General features: G+C 39.3%; 1 protein-coding gene across 2 annotated transcripts in view; it reads left to right on the top strand.

Moving 5' to 3' along the window:
* dpydb (dihydropyrimidine dehydrogenase b) overlaps positions 1 to 15,036 on the top strand; it is a 134,759-nt gene that overhangs the window by 94,161 nt on the left and 25,562 nt on the right. Inside the window, exons 17-20 of one of the 2 annotated variants that reach the window (XR_010891929.1) lie at positions 5,818 to 5,938; positions 7,079 to 7,198; positions 10,998 to 11,088; positions 11,189 to 11,325. Coding sequence is in view for 1 of the 2 variants with exons in the window: in XM_067363026.1 (XP_067219127.1) it covers positions 5,818 to 5,938; positions 7,079 to 7,198 (241 nt within the window). In the remaining variant the exon portion in view is untranslated. The remainder of the gene's footprint in view (positions 1 to 5,817; positions 5,939 to 7,078; positions 7,199 to 10,997; positions 11,089 to 11,188; positions 11,326 to 15,036) is intronic. The other variant, XM_067363026.1, reaches the window with a different exon arrangement.

The following is a 15,036-nucleotide window of genomic DNA, read 5'->3' as shown; positions in this document are numbered from 1 at the left end:
GTTTGGTTCTGTTAAGTTCCCGTTTGCCTGTGTTCCCCTTGTTGGTTTGTTTTCATGGGTCCTAATTTGTATTAATTATTTCACTCTGTGTATAAATAGTGCTCTTTTTCTGTTCATTTCTGTCCATTCTGTTAAGTTGGTTGTGTGTATCTTGTTCCCCCATGTTTATACAGTGCTCCTGCGTTTGTTATTTTGTTTAGATTGTTAAATAAAGAGACCGCTGCATTAGATCCTGCCTCTCATCTCTCCTTGCTTGCAACCACCTGAGAATCACACCAAGCCCTATCGCAATATTAATTTTCTTATGATTAGTCTTTCTGCCCTAGTTGATCTGGTTCATAAATCTGGCCTGAATGACTAGCTCATGATTCAAAATGATAACGTTCTTGCACTGTAAAAAAATATTTTTCAAAGATGTAAATAAAACAAAAATTATTGGAGTACGTTTTTACAAGAAAATACTATTTCAAACTTTCTACTTCAAGTGTTACTTGGCATTTATTTGTAATTATTTGTGAAATTTACTAGCAATTTCTGAGTGAAAAAAATGTTTCCTACACCCCTTTTTTTTTCTCTTTTTTTTTCAGTTTGGACTCTGTGATTAGTGGTTAAATGGTCAATGAGGGTCCATGAATAACAAATTTAAGTTTGTTCCTCACACAAATAGTTTGATTTGGTATACAGCAGATGATTCATTGGAACCATTTTTATGGCGCTTTTGCATCTTGTTTGAGGTTTAAAAGGTTTGTTTTTGCATGACCATGAAAGAGCACAGAATTGCACTTTTCATGTTCCAAGAAAGCAATAAAAGAAAATGCTTTCTTGAGCTTTTACCACTTCGCGCAAACATTGGTGAGGTGACAGGAAATCACAGGCAGACGGGACGGAAGGTGAATCTGGAAATGGCACAATTTAGACTCAAATTCGGGTCACTCACAATTTGCATTGGTGACGGAGCATGTGCGTACCACATCTACACTCCCAAGCTATGTGTTTTTTAGCAGGGAGATCCTATAAGCCTCACAAGACATTCAAATGCAGAAGAAAAGGACAGAGCAGGTCATAAGGAAGCATCTAATGGTACCCCATTCCTTTCCATCTCTCTTCAGCTTCGTTATGGTTGTGAGGGGAGCAGGAGCTGTTTCCCCCCTCAAACAGGACACAAAGCCATTGTGCTCCTGCAGAGGCTCTAAACAAGCCCTGCGCTACCTCACACACACACACACACACACACACACACACACACACACACACACACACACATGCACATATGAAGCTAATCACAGCCTGCTGCCTCCTGGCAGCTAACCTCTGTGTGAACTAACGCAAGGCAATATCATTTAATCACACTGTTTGCCACACGCTCTCTCATGCTCTCTCTATCGCTGGCTTTCTCCGTCTGTCTGTCTCTCTCTGTCTTTGCTTCATATTTATTTTCCTCTGTCTTGATCACCCCCTTCGCTCCCCCCACCCCTTCCTGTATGTTTCTGTCTCTCCCGCTTCTACTGTGGGGAACAGGGGGAGGTCTCGTTGATTGTATGAGAATAAGTGGGAAATTGTGCACCGGTACAAAATGTATGATTGCAGCCCCATACTGTTGGGTATTTAATCAGGGAGCGTGGCCCTCTCTTTGAACCCTGGAGCGTACGGCACACTGGGCTAATGCAGCTCTATCTGGACACAGCACTGTTGGAGGGGAAACTCATTTACATTTTACAAAGACAGAAATCAACTCACAAAGATGTAAATATGCTAATGTTAAACAGTTTCTCTCTCCAAGCGCGGATGCTGGAGAACTTTAGGAATCTTAAGCGATGCATTGTTTCGGTTCAGGCGTAGCTGGATTTCTCTTTATCTGAACTACATATTGTTTTGTACTAGAGTCTGTTTATGATTAATGGCAAATGTTTGTGCTACAGCTTTAAGTTACTGTGGTTGTGATGTGTTTATCACTGACTCTTCATAGGACAATATTATTATATTATATTATAATATATTTATTATATTATATTATATTATATTATATTATATTATATTATATTATATTATATTATATTATATTATATTATATTATATTATATTATATTATATTATATTATATTATATTATATTATTAATCTTTTAATATGATTATCCTGACAGAAGGAAGAAAAAATACTAATTTAATAATATATATTTTTTTATACTTACGATGAAGTCACCAAGGTTACATGGACGGACTGACGGATGGATGGATACTTGCATACAGATAGATAGATAGATAGATAGATAGAGCTCTTTTTTGTCTGACGGTGTTAACACTGTTTTTATTAATCCAAAATAATTCTTTTGATACACATACTTCTATTTCTTCAGTTTTGTAGCATGTTTTGTCTCAGTGCTCAAGAATCAGTGATATGACAATCACCACAGCATCCAGAGCTGAAGGAGCTGTCAGTGGTGCTGAAAACAGTCATACTACAATCTGCAGGACAAAGTACTTTCCCTCCCTGCTTGATTTATATTTATAGATCCTCCTTACATGTGATATTGTCTGCGGTGGACAAGATATTGCACCCGTTCCTTACTTTACACTGCCTGTGCTGTGTTTCAGATGTGGTCGAGTCCTGAGCTCCATATATTACCAACGTAACACATTCATTGATCTTCCACTGCACCTTCAGTCGTATCATGTGTGTTTGCCCATGTTTTCGAGTCCGGCCGTGTATGTGCGCGCAGTGAGTGTTCCCAGGCTCCGATTCAATGCCCTCTCTGTGAGATTGATGCATCTCATAAGTGTCCCGACCCTCACCGGGACCGGTTCTTCCCGGGTTTCGAGGAAAAGGGTTACAGACACGTCTAGCCAGAGGTGCTTCTCTTCCTGCATTCAAAGCACCAGCGAAGCGCGAGCCCTGAGCTCGGAGCCTTGAAAGCCAAGCTTACAAACACTTGTCAGCCAGAGGCCTTTAATAAGCTGTCATAGGCCTTCCCAGCGCCGCTGAGCTCCCCTCTGTGAGGACATTAAGTTCTTACAAGCAGCATCTGTTTCAGGGCCAGGCACCTGCCTCTGGCCCTAGCGCTCCGCTAATGCTTTTCTACCTTCCCTTGACCATGCTCCCTGCTGTTAGCCACTATGTTTTAGCCTCGCCACCAGTGACCTATGCACAGATGGACACGCACACACACTTGCGCTCGCAGACATCTGCTGGCCAGCCTCCATTATGCTTCTGGAAATCTTAATGTGCTCTCAATCTCTTCTGCGAGCCCGAAGGTGCTGCTTTTTTCTCCTCGCTCAAGCATTTCATTCCTTGGGGCGCTCGGGTCCCTGGCGCCATCGTCCCTGATCACCCTGTCTCCACCGATAGCTCGCACAGTTCTCTTTTTCCTCTCTTTTGGGTTTTTCTGTCTCCTCTCTGTAGACCGTAGAACATTCTGGTTGCTACCCTCTGACAAGATTTAGTGTGTGTGTGTGTGTGTTTGTGTGCATGTATGTGTGTGTGGTTTGCCAGCCTTGTTATAAATGCTTGCTGCCCACATCCCTCCCACGGCCCATACTGGTGGCTATTTTCCTCCAATGCACCACATATCATCCCCTCATGTTCCTCGGCACAAAAAGAAACTTGTTCAGATTAGGGCTGCACAATATATCGGAATAAAATCGCTATCGTGATATGGCTTGGTGCAGACTGCGATTTAATTAAATAAATATATGCGCTACTGACAGAGATGGTATTTTTATTGAGTAATATCAAGGTCTGTGGTTCTACCATTGGAGAACGCATAATGGCCAACTTGCCGTTGATAATCAATCACATTACAGCCTTGACGTTAATTTCTTTCAGAGTTGTCAATCGCTGTTTGCGGATGCCATCGAAATGAATGAAAAGTGCCGTAAACTGGATCCTAGCTACAACAAAATTGTCTGTGACAGCAATTTTTCGGTGTAAACTCTAAAAATAGATAAATCCAAAACGAATGTTTAATGACAAACATTTTAGATTAGCCAATAGGCTGTCGATTCATTAAGCTGTTTTCCAAGTGTAGTGAAGCCTATCCTCCATTGGCATCCATTCAGGGAAAAAAAAAGCCCTCTGGTCTCCCTGTAATTTTACAGTTGTACTGTACAATGAAATTATTTTTTATTAAACACTGTATTTGTTGTTTTTGAACAAACAACACTGATGTATTTCTTTATATCGCAATGTACATATATCACAGAAAAAGTTCAAATCTCAATCATGAAGCTTTGTTCGCCATGTCAGCGTCCACCAGTAACATCCGCTTGCGTTCAGACCTCAAAATCTTGAGTCAGAAACAATAGCTGGAGGGTAAGATCAACAATAAAGTTTCTTGTGCAGCTATTACAGAGCGCGGCACAGAGGCTGCGTTTCAATCAAACGTGATGGGCTACAACAAGTTAGACAATAGGGCTTTTCCTCAAAAGCGCCTCATTTCTATCTCTTTGTTTGCTGCTTTGTGCTCATCCCTTTCCTTTCACTCACTCTGACACTTTTCTGCCAAAAAAAGGAAAGAAAAAAGCATAAAAAAGAGATGTTTTATGGGCCCACACATGCTATGAACAAACACGCTCATATTCAGAGGAAAACAGAAATGCCCCGAAGCATCGCATTTCCAACAGATGTCTGAGGAGCCCGGAGCCTGGTACGACAGAGGCACATCACATTTCCATTTGGCACATCTCAGCCGTATCTCTGAGTTATGACAGTTTGCGGTACTCTCAAGATGCGCGCCATTCAAATCTCATTCATTATGAATGCCAGTGATTTGGAGGGCTGCCATCACATTGCTCTCCAGAACCACAGCACCAACAGAGGAGGTGCGGTTTCACTATAAAACACACTTTATTCTGCTCCAGATGTTGCTGGAGATGGGTTATTTTCCTTCATTTAAAAGTTCTGAGGGACTCGATTTGTATCCGATTTCTCGTTATTTTTTTACAAGTGACTAAAAATGCAGGACACTTTAGGCAAATCAGACTTGTCGCACTTGCATTCTTTTCGCTTAAAGGAGAACCAGTGTTTAAATTACAAAGTGGTTTAGAGGAGGACAAGACCACCTATTTTCAGTCATAACCACCACTAGTTATCTCTGCAACCCAACCGCACCTCAAAGTGTCATATAAATTTATATAGAGGTCTTTGGGTTACTTGTCTATTACATTTTTGTAACAAAAGTAGAAGCTAATGGACATGACTGCATTTCTATGTATATTTTATAGATGTATTTATTATATTATTTTTGTAGCTTACTGAATGACAAGGGCATGAGAGACATGAGCTTCACTGAGAGAAGGCTGGGGGAAGGGAACGGGAAAAGGCAGCCGCATAACTGAAAAAAGCAACATGAAGGCAGCGATGTGTTTCAGACGGCATGTTCAGACACAACAGCGTTTTCCTCCCTGGCCACATCTGAGAGAGTTCATGAGGGGATCGCTAAACCATTTGGAGTCCTTGGTGTGTGTTTGTGTGGGCGAGTGGCAGAAAGACAGAAACTGGATGTGAGTGAGGAAAAAAAAAGAGATTGAGAGAAAACACATTTTGAACATTGCCTCTGTGCTCTGTGGCCAGTGTTCGGTGAATATTTAGGGCAGCCTTGCTGTTTTAAAATGGACCAGCAGATGAATGTAAATGAACGAGAAATGCACCTCAAACGTCCCAGTTTGTGCTCTTTGTCGTTTTTTGGGTTTGACAAACATGGTCTCTGACTCCCTGAATTAACAGCAGGAAGTTCCTGAATGTCCAGAATGAATGTCAAAACAAGTCTTAAATAGCATTCTACAGAAGCCTGTAATGAGTTTTGACTCTTCTATCACTCTAGGACCCCGAGTTGGTGAGGAACATCTGTCGCTGGGTCCGAAAGGCCACCACCATCCCCTTCTTTGCCAAGCTCACACCAAACGTCACCAACATCGTTGACATCGCCAGAGCTGCATATGAGGGTATGAGTAGCCTCACCTGCACACAAACATGTAATGCGTGTCACATATTTAATGTTAAAAATATGTGAACTATGATGGGGAAGTTTTCTAAAACATACATATACACTATCAAAAGTTTGGGAGTCTGTATTCTTTTTTTAAGAAAGTCTGTTATGCTCACCAAGGCTGAATTTATTTGTTACAGTTTAAAATAACTGTTTTGTATTTCAATATATTTTTAAAATTAGTCATTTAAAATTCATAATTTATTCTTGTGATGCTTCATTGTCACATGATCCTTCAGAAATCATTCTAATATGCTGATTTTGGTGCTCAAGAAATATTTCTCATTATTATCAATGCTGAAAGCGGTTGTACTTTTTATAGGCCTATTTTTTGTGGAAACTGTGATGCATTTTTTCAGGATTCTTTAATGAATAAAAAGTTCTGAAGAATAAAAGAATAAAAGTTTTAATTTCTTTCAATATATGGTCATAGAATCGGAAGAAAAAAAACATTTATTTGAAATAGAACTCACATTATAAATGTATTTATAGTCACTTTTGATCAGTTTAATCCACCCTTGCTGAATAAGTGTTAATTTATTTTTTAAAAAACAAATTACTGACCCCAAACTCTTGAACATTCAACAGTCTACATTCAACACATTAACCTAATCAGTCATTTTCAAATTACATTTTCATAATCATGTCATTATAATTAGGACATGCATAATTATTCTGAAACAAAGACATGGATGTTTTCCCTGATATTCTCTTCTGCTTACTCATGCCATTTATTACACTGCACTTTAAGTCATTTCACCCCATCATTCATTCTCATTCATGTCCTTCACAATACAAGACAGGAGGGTGAAGGATAAATGTACAATGTAGGCCAGTAACCTTTTTAAATATAAGATTTTCTGTGTATTCAATTTGTTCTTTTATAAATCTTGATTTGTTCCTGCATAACATAGGATCACATCCATATCATTTAGCATCAAAATGTAATCATATCAATGAGGCCCTGGTGAGGTGAGCCTGATCTTTCTGACAGGGCTTAACAAGTGTATTCATATGTTGCTATATTACTGAAACAGCTTCATCAACACATTGTGGCTGGTTCAGATTTTGTAAGAACCTCTGTGGTTGTTTGTAGGCGGGGCATATGGAGTCACTGCCACCAATACTGTATCTGGACTGATGGCTCTCAAAGCCGACGCCACACCTTGGCCTGGGATTGGCAGAGGCGCGAGAACTACATACGGGGGCGTTTCTGGTAAGAGAGAGGGAGAGAGAGTGTGTGTGTGTGTGTGTGTGTGTGTGTGTGTGTGTGTAGTGTTGGCCAGCACTCTGGCTGCTGAGATGTCTGGGCTTGCTCTGGTCAGGTCCTGCCTGCACAGACAGATGGACTAGATCAGGTGTGAAAGTACTGGGCATGCTCTCTGCTCTCTAGAAATGGAGCTTCAGTGTGGGAGGCTTATAGTAAAAATGACATGAATCCAGCTTGAAGTACACTGCAAAAAAATAGTTTTGTCATCAGGATTTTTAGCTTATTTTTCCTGTAAAATTATATTTATAAGGTGCCGTAGAACGTCTTTTTAAAAGATGTAATATAAGTCAAAGGTGTCCCCTGAATGTGTCTGTGAAGTTTCAGCTCAAAATACCCCATAGATTTTTTTTAGTAATATTTTTAACTGCCTATTTTGGGGCATCATTAAATATGAGCCGATTTAGGCTGCGGCCCCTTTAAATGCTCACGCTCCCTGCCCACGGAGCTCGCGCTTGCCTTTAACAGCATAAACAAAGTTCACACAGCTAATATAACCCTCAAAATTGTTCTTTACAAAGTGTTCGTCATGCAGCATGTCTAATTAGTAAAAGTAGAGTATTTATTTGGATGTTTACATTTGATTCTGAATGAGTTTGATAGTGCTCCATGGCTAAAGCTAACATTATACACTGTTGGAGAGATTTATAAAGAATGAACTTGTTTATGAATAATCCAGACTGCAAGTGTTTAATAATGAAAATAGCGACAGTCTTGTCTCCATGAATACAGTAAGAAACGATGGTAACTTTAACCACATTTAACAGTACATTAGCAACATGCTAACGAAACATTTAGAAAGACAATTTACAAATATCACTAAAAATATCATGATATCATGGATCATGTCAGTTATTAATCGCTCCATCTGCCATTTTTCGCTATTGTTCTTGCTTGCTTACCTAGTCTGATGATTCAGCTGTGCACAGATCCAGACGTCCTGCCCTTGTGTAATGCCTTGAACATGAGCTGGCATATGCAAAAATTGGGGGCGTACACCCCGACTGTTACGTAACAGTCGGTGTTATGTTGAGATTGGCCTGTTCGTCGGAGGTCTTTTAAACAAATGAAATTTATATAAGAAGGAGGAAACAACAGTGTTTATGTCATTTCCATATACTGAACTCTTGTTATTTGACTATGACAAGATAAATTCAATTCTTAATTCTAGGGCACCTTTAAGCATAAATCCAACTAAATTTAGTGAGGCTTATGCTTAAAATAAGAAAGAAAAAGAAAACAACAAAAAAATGCCAACAAGGTATGAAAGGCAAACTTAGTTTAAGATTTATTCTCTCAACCCATGTTTTAATATCTTAACACAATTTGTTAAAGACCCTCTGTGGTGAAAATTAAGTTAAGTGTTTTTTATATGTCTATGCAGTGTTTTAATATGCAAATTCACGAGTCAACACCATTGCTGCATATTTTCTCATTTAAAAAGGCAGTTTACCAAAGATAGTCTCAAAAACGTGGTTTGAAATCTCCCGTTCCCTTCTGTCACAAACATCAATGTGCGGGGCAGCCTTTAGCACAGTGGTTCTCAAACTTTTTTCCCAGTGGGCCGCACAATGGTCCAAGTGCAAGTCTCACGGTCCGCATATAATTTACATATGACGTCACCAATGCAAACCAATCAGATTTAATGTTATGGTATTAGCAAATAATATACTATTATTATACCAAAATGTTGCACACAATAAATAACAAATAAAAACTAACTTACTGACATTAGCTTTACAATAATTATCAGTAATGCTTAATGAACACACAAACTGTATATACACATCACTTTAAGTTGCTATTTAATTCTGTATGACTGTATGACTCTCTTCAACAGCATCGCAATAGTCACCAAACAATCACATAAACGCCTTAATAAGCAAATGTTACTCAGCTCTTTTTACAAACAACACTGAGCGCACTGTAGCTAATTACAATGACGATATCAAGCATTCTGTCATGTCGCAATCCCTCGCGCAGCATCGGATCCGTGAGCGCGCGCAGAGTTGGGCTCATTCCAGCCGCGGGTGCGCTGATGCGGTTATTTTTACTGATTTAAAATACATCAAACAAACACATCGAATTCACAGTTCAGTCTTTTGAAATTGTAGGTTTTGCTTGTCAAGTACTTTATTACAGAGCAAACAGGAAGGCTGCCCATCTCGCTCATTAGGCCTAACAGCAAACTGATTCTTCTTACCTTTACTGCTGATGCTGCGACTCTTCTTGTTTGCATGTGTTCCTTCATTTTATCTTCCACATTTAGCTTTTCTCCTTTAATAACAAATTTGACCATTTTGAGGCTTAAATTTACAAAATTAATGGCTACTGTACTGTTTGAATTCTTCTATAAGCGCACACTTGTGTTTGTTTCGTTAACTGAGTGATTGCGTCATTAGCCTACATTGCCTGAAGTATGAAAATAATAAACGCTCACCAAAATTATTTTGTATGACAAATAAAGCATTATAGCTCATTTATATTTATTTAATTCACTTTAATTTAAATTTTAAAACAAAAATAAATTGTATGCTAATTTTAGTATTATTATTATTATTATTATTATTGTGGTCGGCATATCGCGGGCCGCATTTACATTTGTGACGGGCCGCAGGTTGAGAACCACTGCTCACGTACCCATTCAAACGCTTACTGCAGTGAAGTGTCACGTCGCGTCGCGCCGCGCGACTCGTGTCCAATTACATCAAAAGTATATGCTAACTGGATGTCATGGCAACTGCATCACGGAGGAAAACTTTAAATATCTCGCCTTCGCTTTAATTTCGGACCATCTCCAAAAAGACATAAAACACTAAACAAATGATTTTGACATGCGTTTATCAAAGTAGGAAATCCAGATTTGTAATCCCTTACACACAATTACTGCTGTTGAAATACGAAATGGAGGCGGGTCCGGATTGAATTCCCTCCGGGTCCGGACTTTGAGAAGTGCTGCTTTAGCATATCATTAACTATGCTGCGAAGCAGGGGGAACTCAAGAGAAGCCAGGTTATCCTGGTATATTTTGTCAAATATAGAGGGTGAATTTATGTATATGATGTATATTATGTTGTGAAAAACTATACTGTATGTCTTTCTCCACTGACGTTCCAGGTTGTTCAAAGCGTTTGTAAGGATGCTGATTTTTAGAAAGCGTCTGTCTGACTTGAGATGGTGAAAGGGAAATAGTTTGTGTAACATTAGCAACACATTATTAGCTGTTTGATAACATAGTCAAACCATACAATTATATGTCTGACGCTGAAGAGAGTGATGCATAAAATGCATTACCATTCTGATACAAAGACGACCCTGTATAATTCACTCTTCCTCTTCTTCTGAATCAGTTTCTGGTTCAAACTCAACACAGGCTCAGTGGAAAAACGTACCTCAACTTTTTTGCAAAAATGTTGACACAGGAACTTTTTTCTAATAAGCCTGGGCTGTTAAAACATATATGGCTGTTTCAAGTGAATAAAGTAAACAAAATAAAAACTAATTAAGAAAAAGTGTAATATACTGTATATTGTACATATATCACTGCAAACGTGTACACTACAATGAAGGTTATGCAAACAATGTATGCATTTACAAATTGCTTTTATTAGTGTTATGAAAGAAAATAAATGTCAGTACGCATCTGTGCACTTATTACCACTAATACAGACAAGCTCTTTGGTCACACATAAACAACTTTTAATGTATTAAACAGCAGATGATTCACATATGTGCTTTATGGTTTCAGCTGTGTAGAGTTGAGTGTGTGTTTAAGCTTCACCTCAGCACACCTCTCCCTTCAGCTGAGCTGCCACAATGTCTGCAGAGAAAAGGACAGGGTCAGAAACATGGCCTGCATTAAAAATTAATACTCATACTATTGAGGCTCTATTTTATGCAAGCAAAACTGACTGGCTGTCATATTTTTCACTTTTAAAGTCTTATGGGCCTCACCGTGCAGCTCTCCCGTGGGACCCAGCCTTGCAGGAATGGTCTAAGACGCTGCCCAAGACCAACCTATTGATCAGCGGGGCCCTAAAGGGCCCATGTGGCCCCACATATTTTATCTGCTCCCAGTACAGTAACTCTCCTCAGATTTTTTGTTTCAGAAGCCCATATCCAGAGCACATAAAACCATGTGCAGAGCATCCAGGGGCACATAAATGTGTGCCGCCCTGAGCTCGCCATGGAACTGGCTTGATTCTCTAATGTATTCAGTAATTTAAAGTTAAACTCAGCAGCAGTGGCCAGGTTTAAGGTGCTTTGATTTATGTGACAAGTGGCATAAACTATGAGTGTGGATAAAAATCAATCTTTTCTGATTTGATTTTTTTTTTTTTTACCTCAAAACTTTTTAATCAGTTTGTATACAAGATTTTTGCATTGTGTTCCATATGGGTTTAATATGGAATGGTACATTGATGTCTTAAATTCGTAAAGGGGGTTGTATGGGGGGTGGCAAACATGATTTAAACCGGAATGTGATTTCAACTGAGGAACCCCGGACAGCAATTTCAAGTCAATGCGCTTTAGAGATTAATATTTTGTAAATAAAGTGGTAAATTATGGGGGGGGGGGTTGTTGTTGTTGTTTGTTTTTTGCACAAAAAAGTGCTCATGCCACTTCATAAAACTGAGGTTAGGAGAGATGACAACATTTCACAAGATTCAGAATCAGAAACATTAAATGGAAAATTCTGTCATTATTTATTTAACCTCGTGTCATTTCAAACCCAAGATTTCTGTCCCTCCATTGAAAGTCCATTACGCTTTCAAGCTGCTAAATTGTACATGCGAGAACAAATCACATTGGTTCTTGCATTAAACAAGCACTTTTGAGCTTCTGTTTTCCATATTTGATGAGCTCTATGTATGTGCATTGATAAATATTCATATATATAAAAATATTCATGAATAAAAGCCCAAATTAAATCAGTTTAACATATAAAGCGAGATAAAATTGCTTGTTTCATATGGATTTCTTTTATGATAAACTTTTGGATGCATCAAAGTTGTGGTGAAAAGGGCTTTTCAATCTCTCAGGTTTCAATAAAAATATCTTTATTTGTGTATCAAAGATGAATAGAAGTCTTGTGTTTGGAAAAACATGAAGGTGAGTAAATGATGACAGAATTTTTTTTTTTTTTTTTTTTTCTGGTTGAATTATCCCTTTAAAAATCTGTAGTCAACAACATAAAGAAACATGAATGGCTTTCTTCGGTTCTCCTACTGTTTTGATTTATTATTTCATTTTCCTGTCATCGTGGTTTTTGTATATACATTATACATTTGTTGCCGTGTCATAATAGTCTGTGTATGTTGCTTCAGATACAGCGCTGTTTATGATTATATTAATTTACAAGAAATGTAAATTTATCTGCCAATACGGGGTACAGATCCAGGCTGCGGTTCCAGTAATTGCTGACCTCTAGTCTAGATCATATGGTCACTTTATTTTTCCCCTGGTTGAGCCTCCCACTGTGATTTCATTTAGCTGGCAGCGTGCTCCTCAATTGATGTGTGTTTTAATGATTGGTCATACCGACCGACTAGTCTGCTGTCACAGATACATTATTGCATCTCTTTCATTGTGTATGGAAAACCATGTTCCCCAGACACCCTGGCAGCATCGGCAGTCGTAATTAACAGAGAGCTGCACCGTCATTCCCGTCTCTTATTTGCTTTTGTTATCTGCCTGGGTGTTTTTGAGGCACAACATATTCGGATGAAGATAGGAATCGTAGAGGATGCTGAGACCCCACGCTCTGTCTCGCACTGTGTTTGGAATTATTAATCAGAGAGTCTGGCATTGGGAGCGGACGCCTCGCACTAACAGATGCCACCGATGGCCTCACTGAGCTGTCAATCACCTCAGCACGGGACCAGACTGAGGATGGCACTCATCCGGAGCTGTGTTCGCTCGCGTTGGAAGCTGTGATAGGACCTGCTTAGAGTAATGAGGTATTGATGAAAGATACAGGGCTACTGAGTCCAGGACAGTCTCTGTTCTGAGCACAGACTGTGCTCTCCGTAAAGCAGAAGTATAATAGCGCTGACACCCTCAGCCTACAGAAAAGAAAAGCCCCTGCCTTGAGCTCCTGCCCCTTTGATCCTGAAAGTGAAAGTGCCCTTTGCGGTCACATCGCATTCCCATTTCTACCAAGGGGGACCACCCCCCACCCAGAACGCGATGGCACCCCTGCAACTGCAGAGGTCTGTACCCAACCCGAATCACTTCTTACCCGCACCCGACGTGCATATGCATATATATATATATATATATTTATTTATTTATTTATTTATTTATTTATTTTTTTTTACCTGACCCAATACATACTCTAGTAAAATTAGACCCGAGTCCAACCCGACCCGACAGAATTTAGACTACTTTCGAACACGACTGGTCCCGAAGGTAAACGGAATTGACGTGTCCACAGCCTTTATTTTTTATCAACTTTAAAAAAGTTTATTTTTCTTTTAATTACAAATTGCAGCTGTTGCAATTACAAATTGCAACAAAATGTGTTGCTAAACCACACAAATCAGGGTTTAAAACTGTATTTATACTGTCTTAAATATCCGTAACAGGTTTGCAAAAAACTTTTTTTTTGACCTACTGAGATTGACAGTCTGCATTTTCTGAAATTTAAGTGCCTCCGTTTGTTGAAAAGAGCACTTAAAGAGTTTCAGACTGACGATCAGTCCACTGAAGGCAAGTTGAATGTGAACCCATGTGCAGTTTATTGTAATACAATACAAAACAAACCAAACAAAACCATAACATGAACTAGAGCAGGGGTCTCCTCACTGGGTCCTGGAGGGCCACTGTCCTGAAGAGTTTAGCTCCAACTTGCCTCAACACACCTGTCTGGAAATTTTTAGCATGCCTAATCAGACCTTGATTAGCTGGTTCAGGTGTGTTTAATTGTGTTTGAAGCTAAACTTTGCAGGACAGCGGCCCTCCAGGACCAAGTTTGGAGACCCCTGAACTAAAGCATTTGACTTAAACTTGGCTAGAACATAAACTTGAACATAGACCTGACCTGATAAAACTCCCCAACAGTGGTTAGACGAACAATGGGCACAATGGGCTGTATATACCTAGAAACTAATGACTAAACAAAGAACACCTGTGAACAATCAAGACAATAAGCCAACCACAAAACAGAACTGAGAAACACATGACCTGAACAACCAATCAGAACATGACACAATAGACTTGTTCAACTTAATGCGATGCCACAAAGATCGGCTGCCTTCTGACAAAAGCAATGCATTCTGGTTAGAAAATTTGTCCGACTTTGATCGGAGCTGCAGCCGCCTTATGATCACATCTGCAATCAAAGTTCTGCGAGAGCAAAGCGAGACCAGCTGCCTAGGTCAGGTGGTGCAGTTGCTCAAAATCGTCTGTGAAAGCCTTGATGACGACACACTTTATTCTCATTTGTCAGATTCTGTGATGACATGGACGACATGTGTGTTGCGTGTTTTTTCTTAGACAAATTCCTGTATTTAAAGGTGACATCGAATGTTTTTTTATAAGATATAATGTAAGTCTAAGGTGTCCCCTGAATGTGTCTGTGAAGTTTCAGCTCAAAATACCCAATAGGTTTTTTTAAATTATTTTTTTTTAACTGCCTATTTTGGGGCATAATTAGAAATGCGCCGATTCAGGTTGCGGCCCCTTTAAATCGCATGCTCTCCACCCCCAGAGCTCGTGCTTGCCTTAAACAGTGCAAAGTTTACACAGCTAATATAACCCTCAAAATGGATCTTTACAAAGTGTTC

Source organism: Chanodichthys erythropterus, chromosome 16 (assembly GCF_024489055.1).
Source record: "Chanodichthys erythropterus isolate Z2021 chromosome 16, ASM2448905v1, whole genome shotgun sequence".
NCBI classification, from domain to species: domain Eukaryota; kingdom Metazoa; phylum Chordata; class Actinopteri; order Cypriniformes; family Xenocyprididae; genus Chanodichthys; species Chanodichthys erythropterus.
The sequence above is the reverse complement of the archived record's forward strand: the minus strand, read 5'-3'. Positions and strand labels throughout refer to the sequence as shown.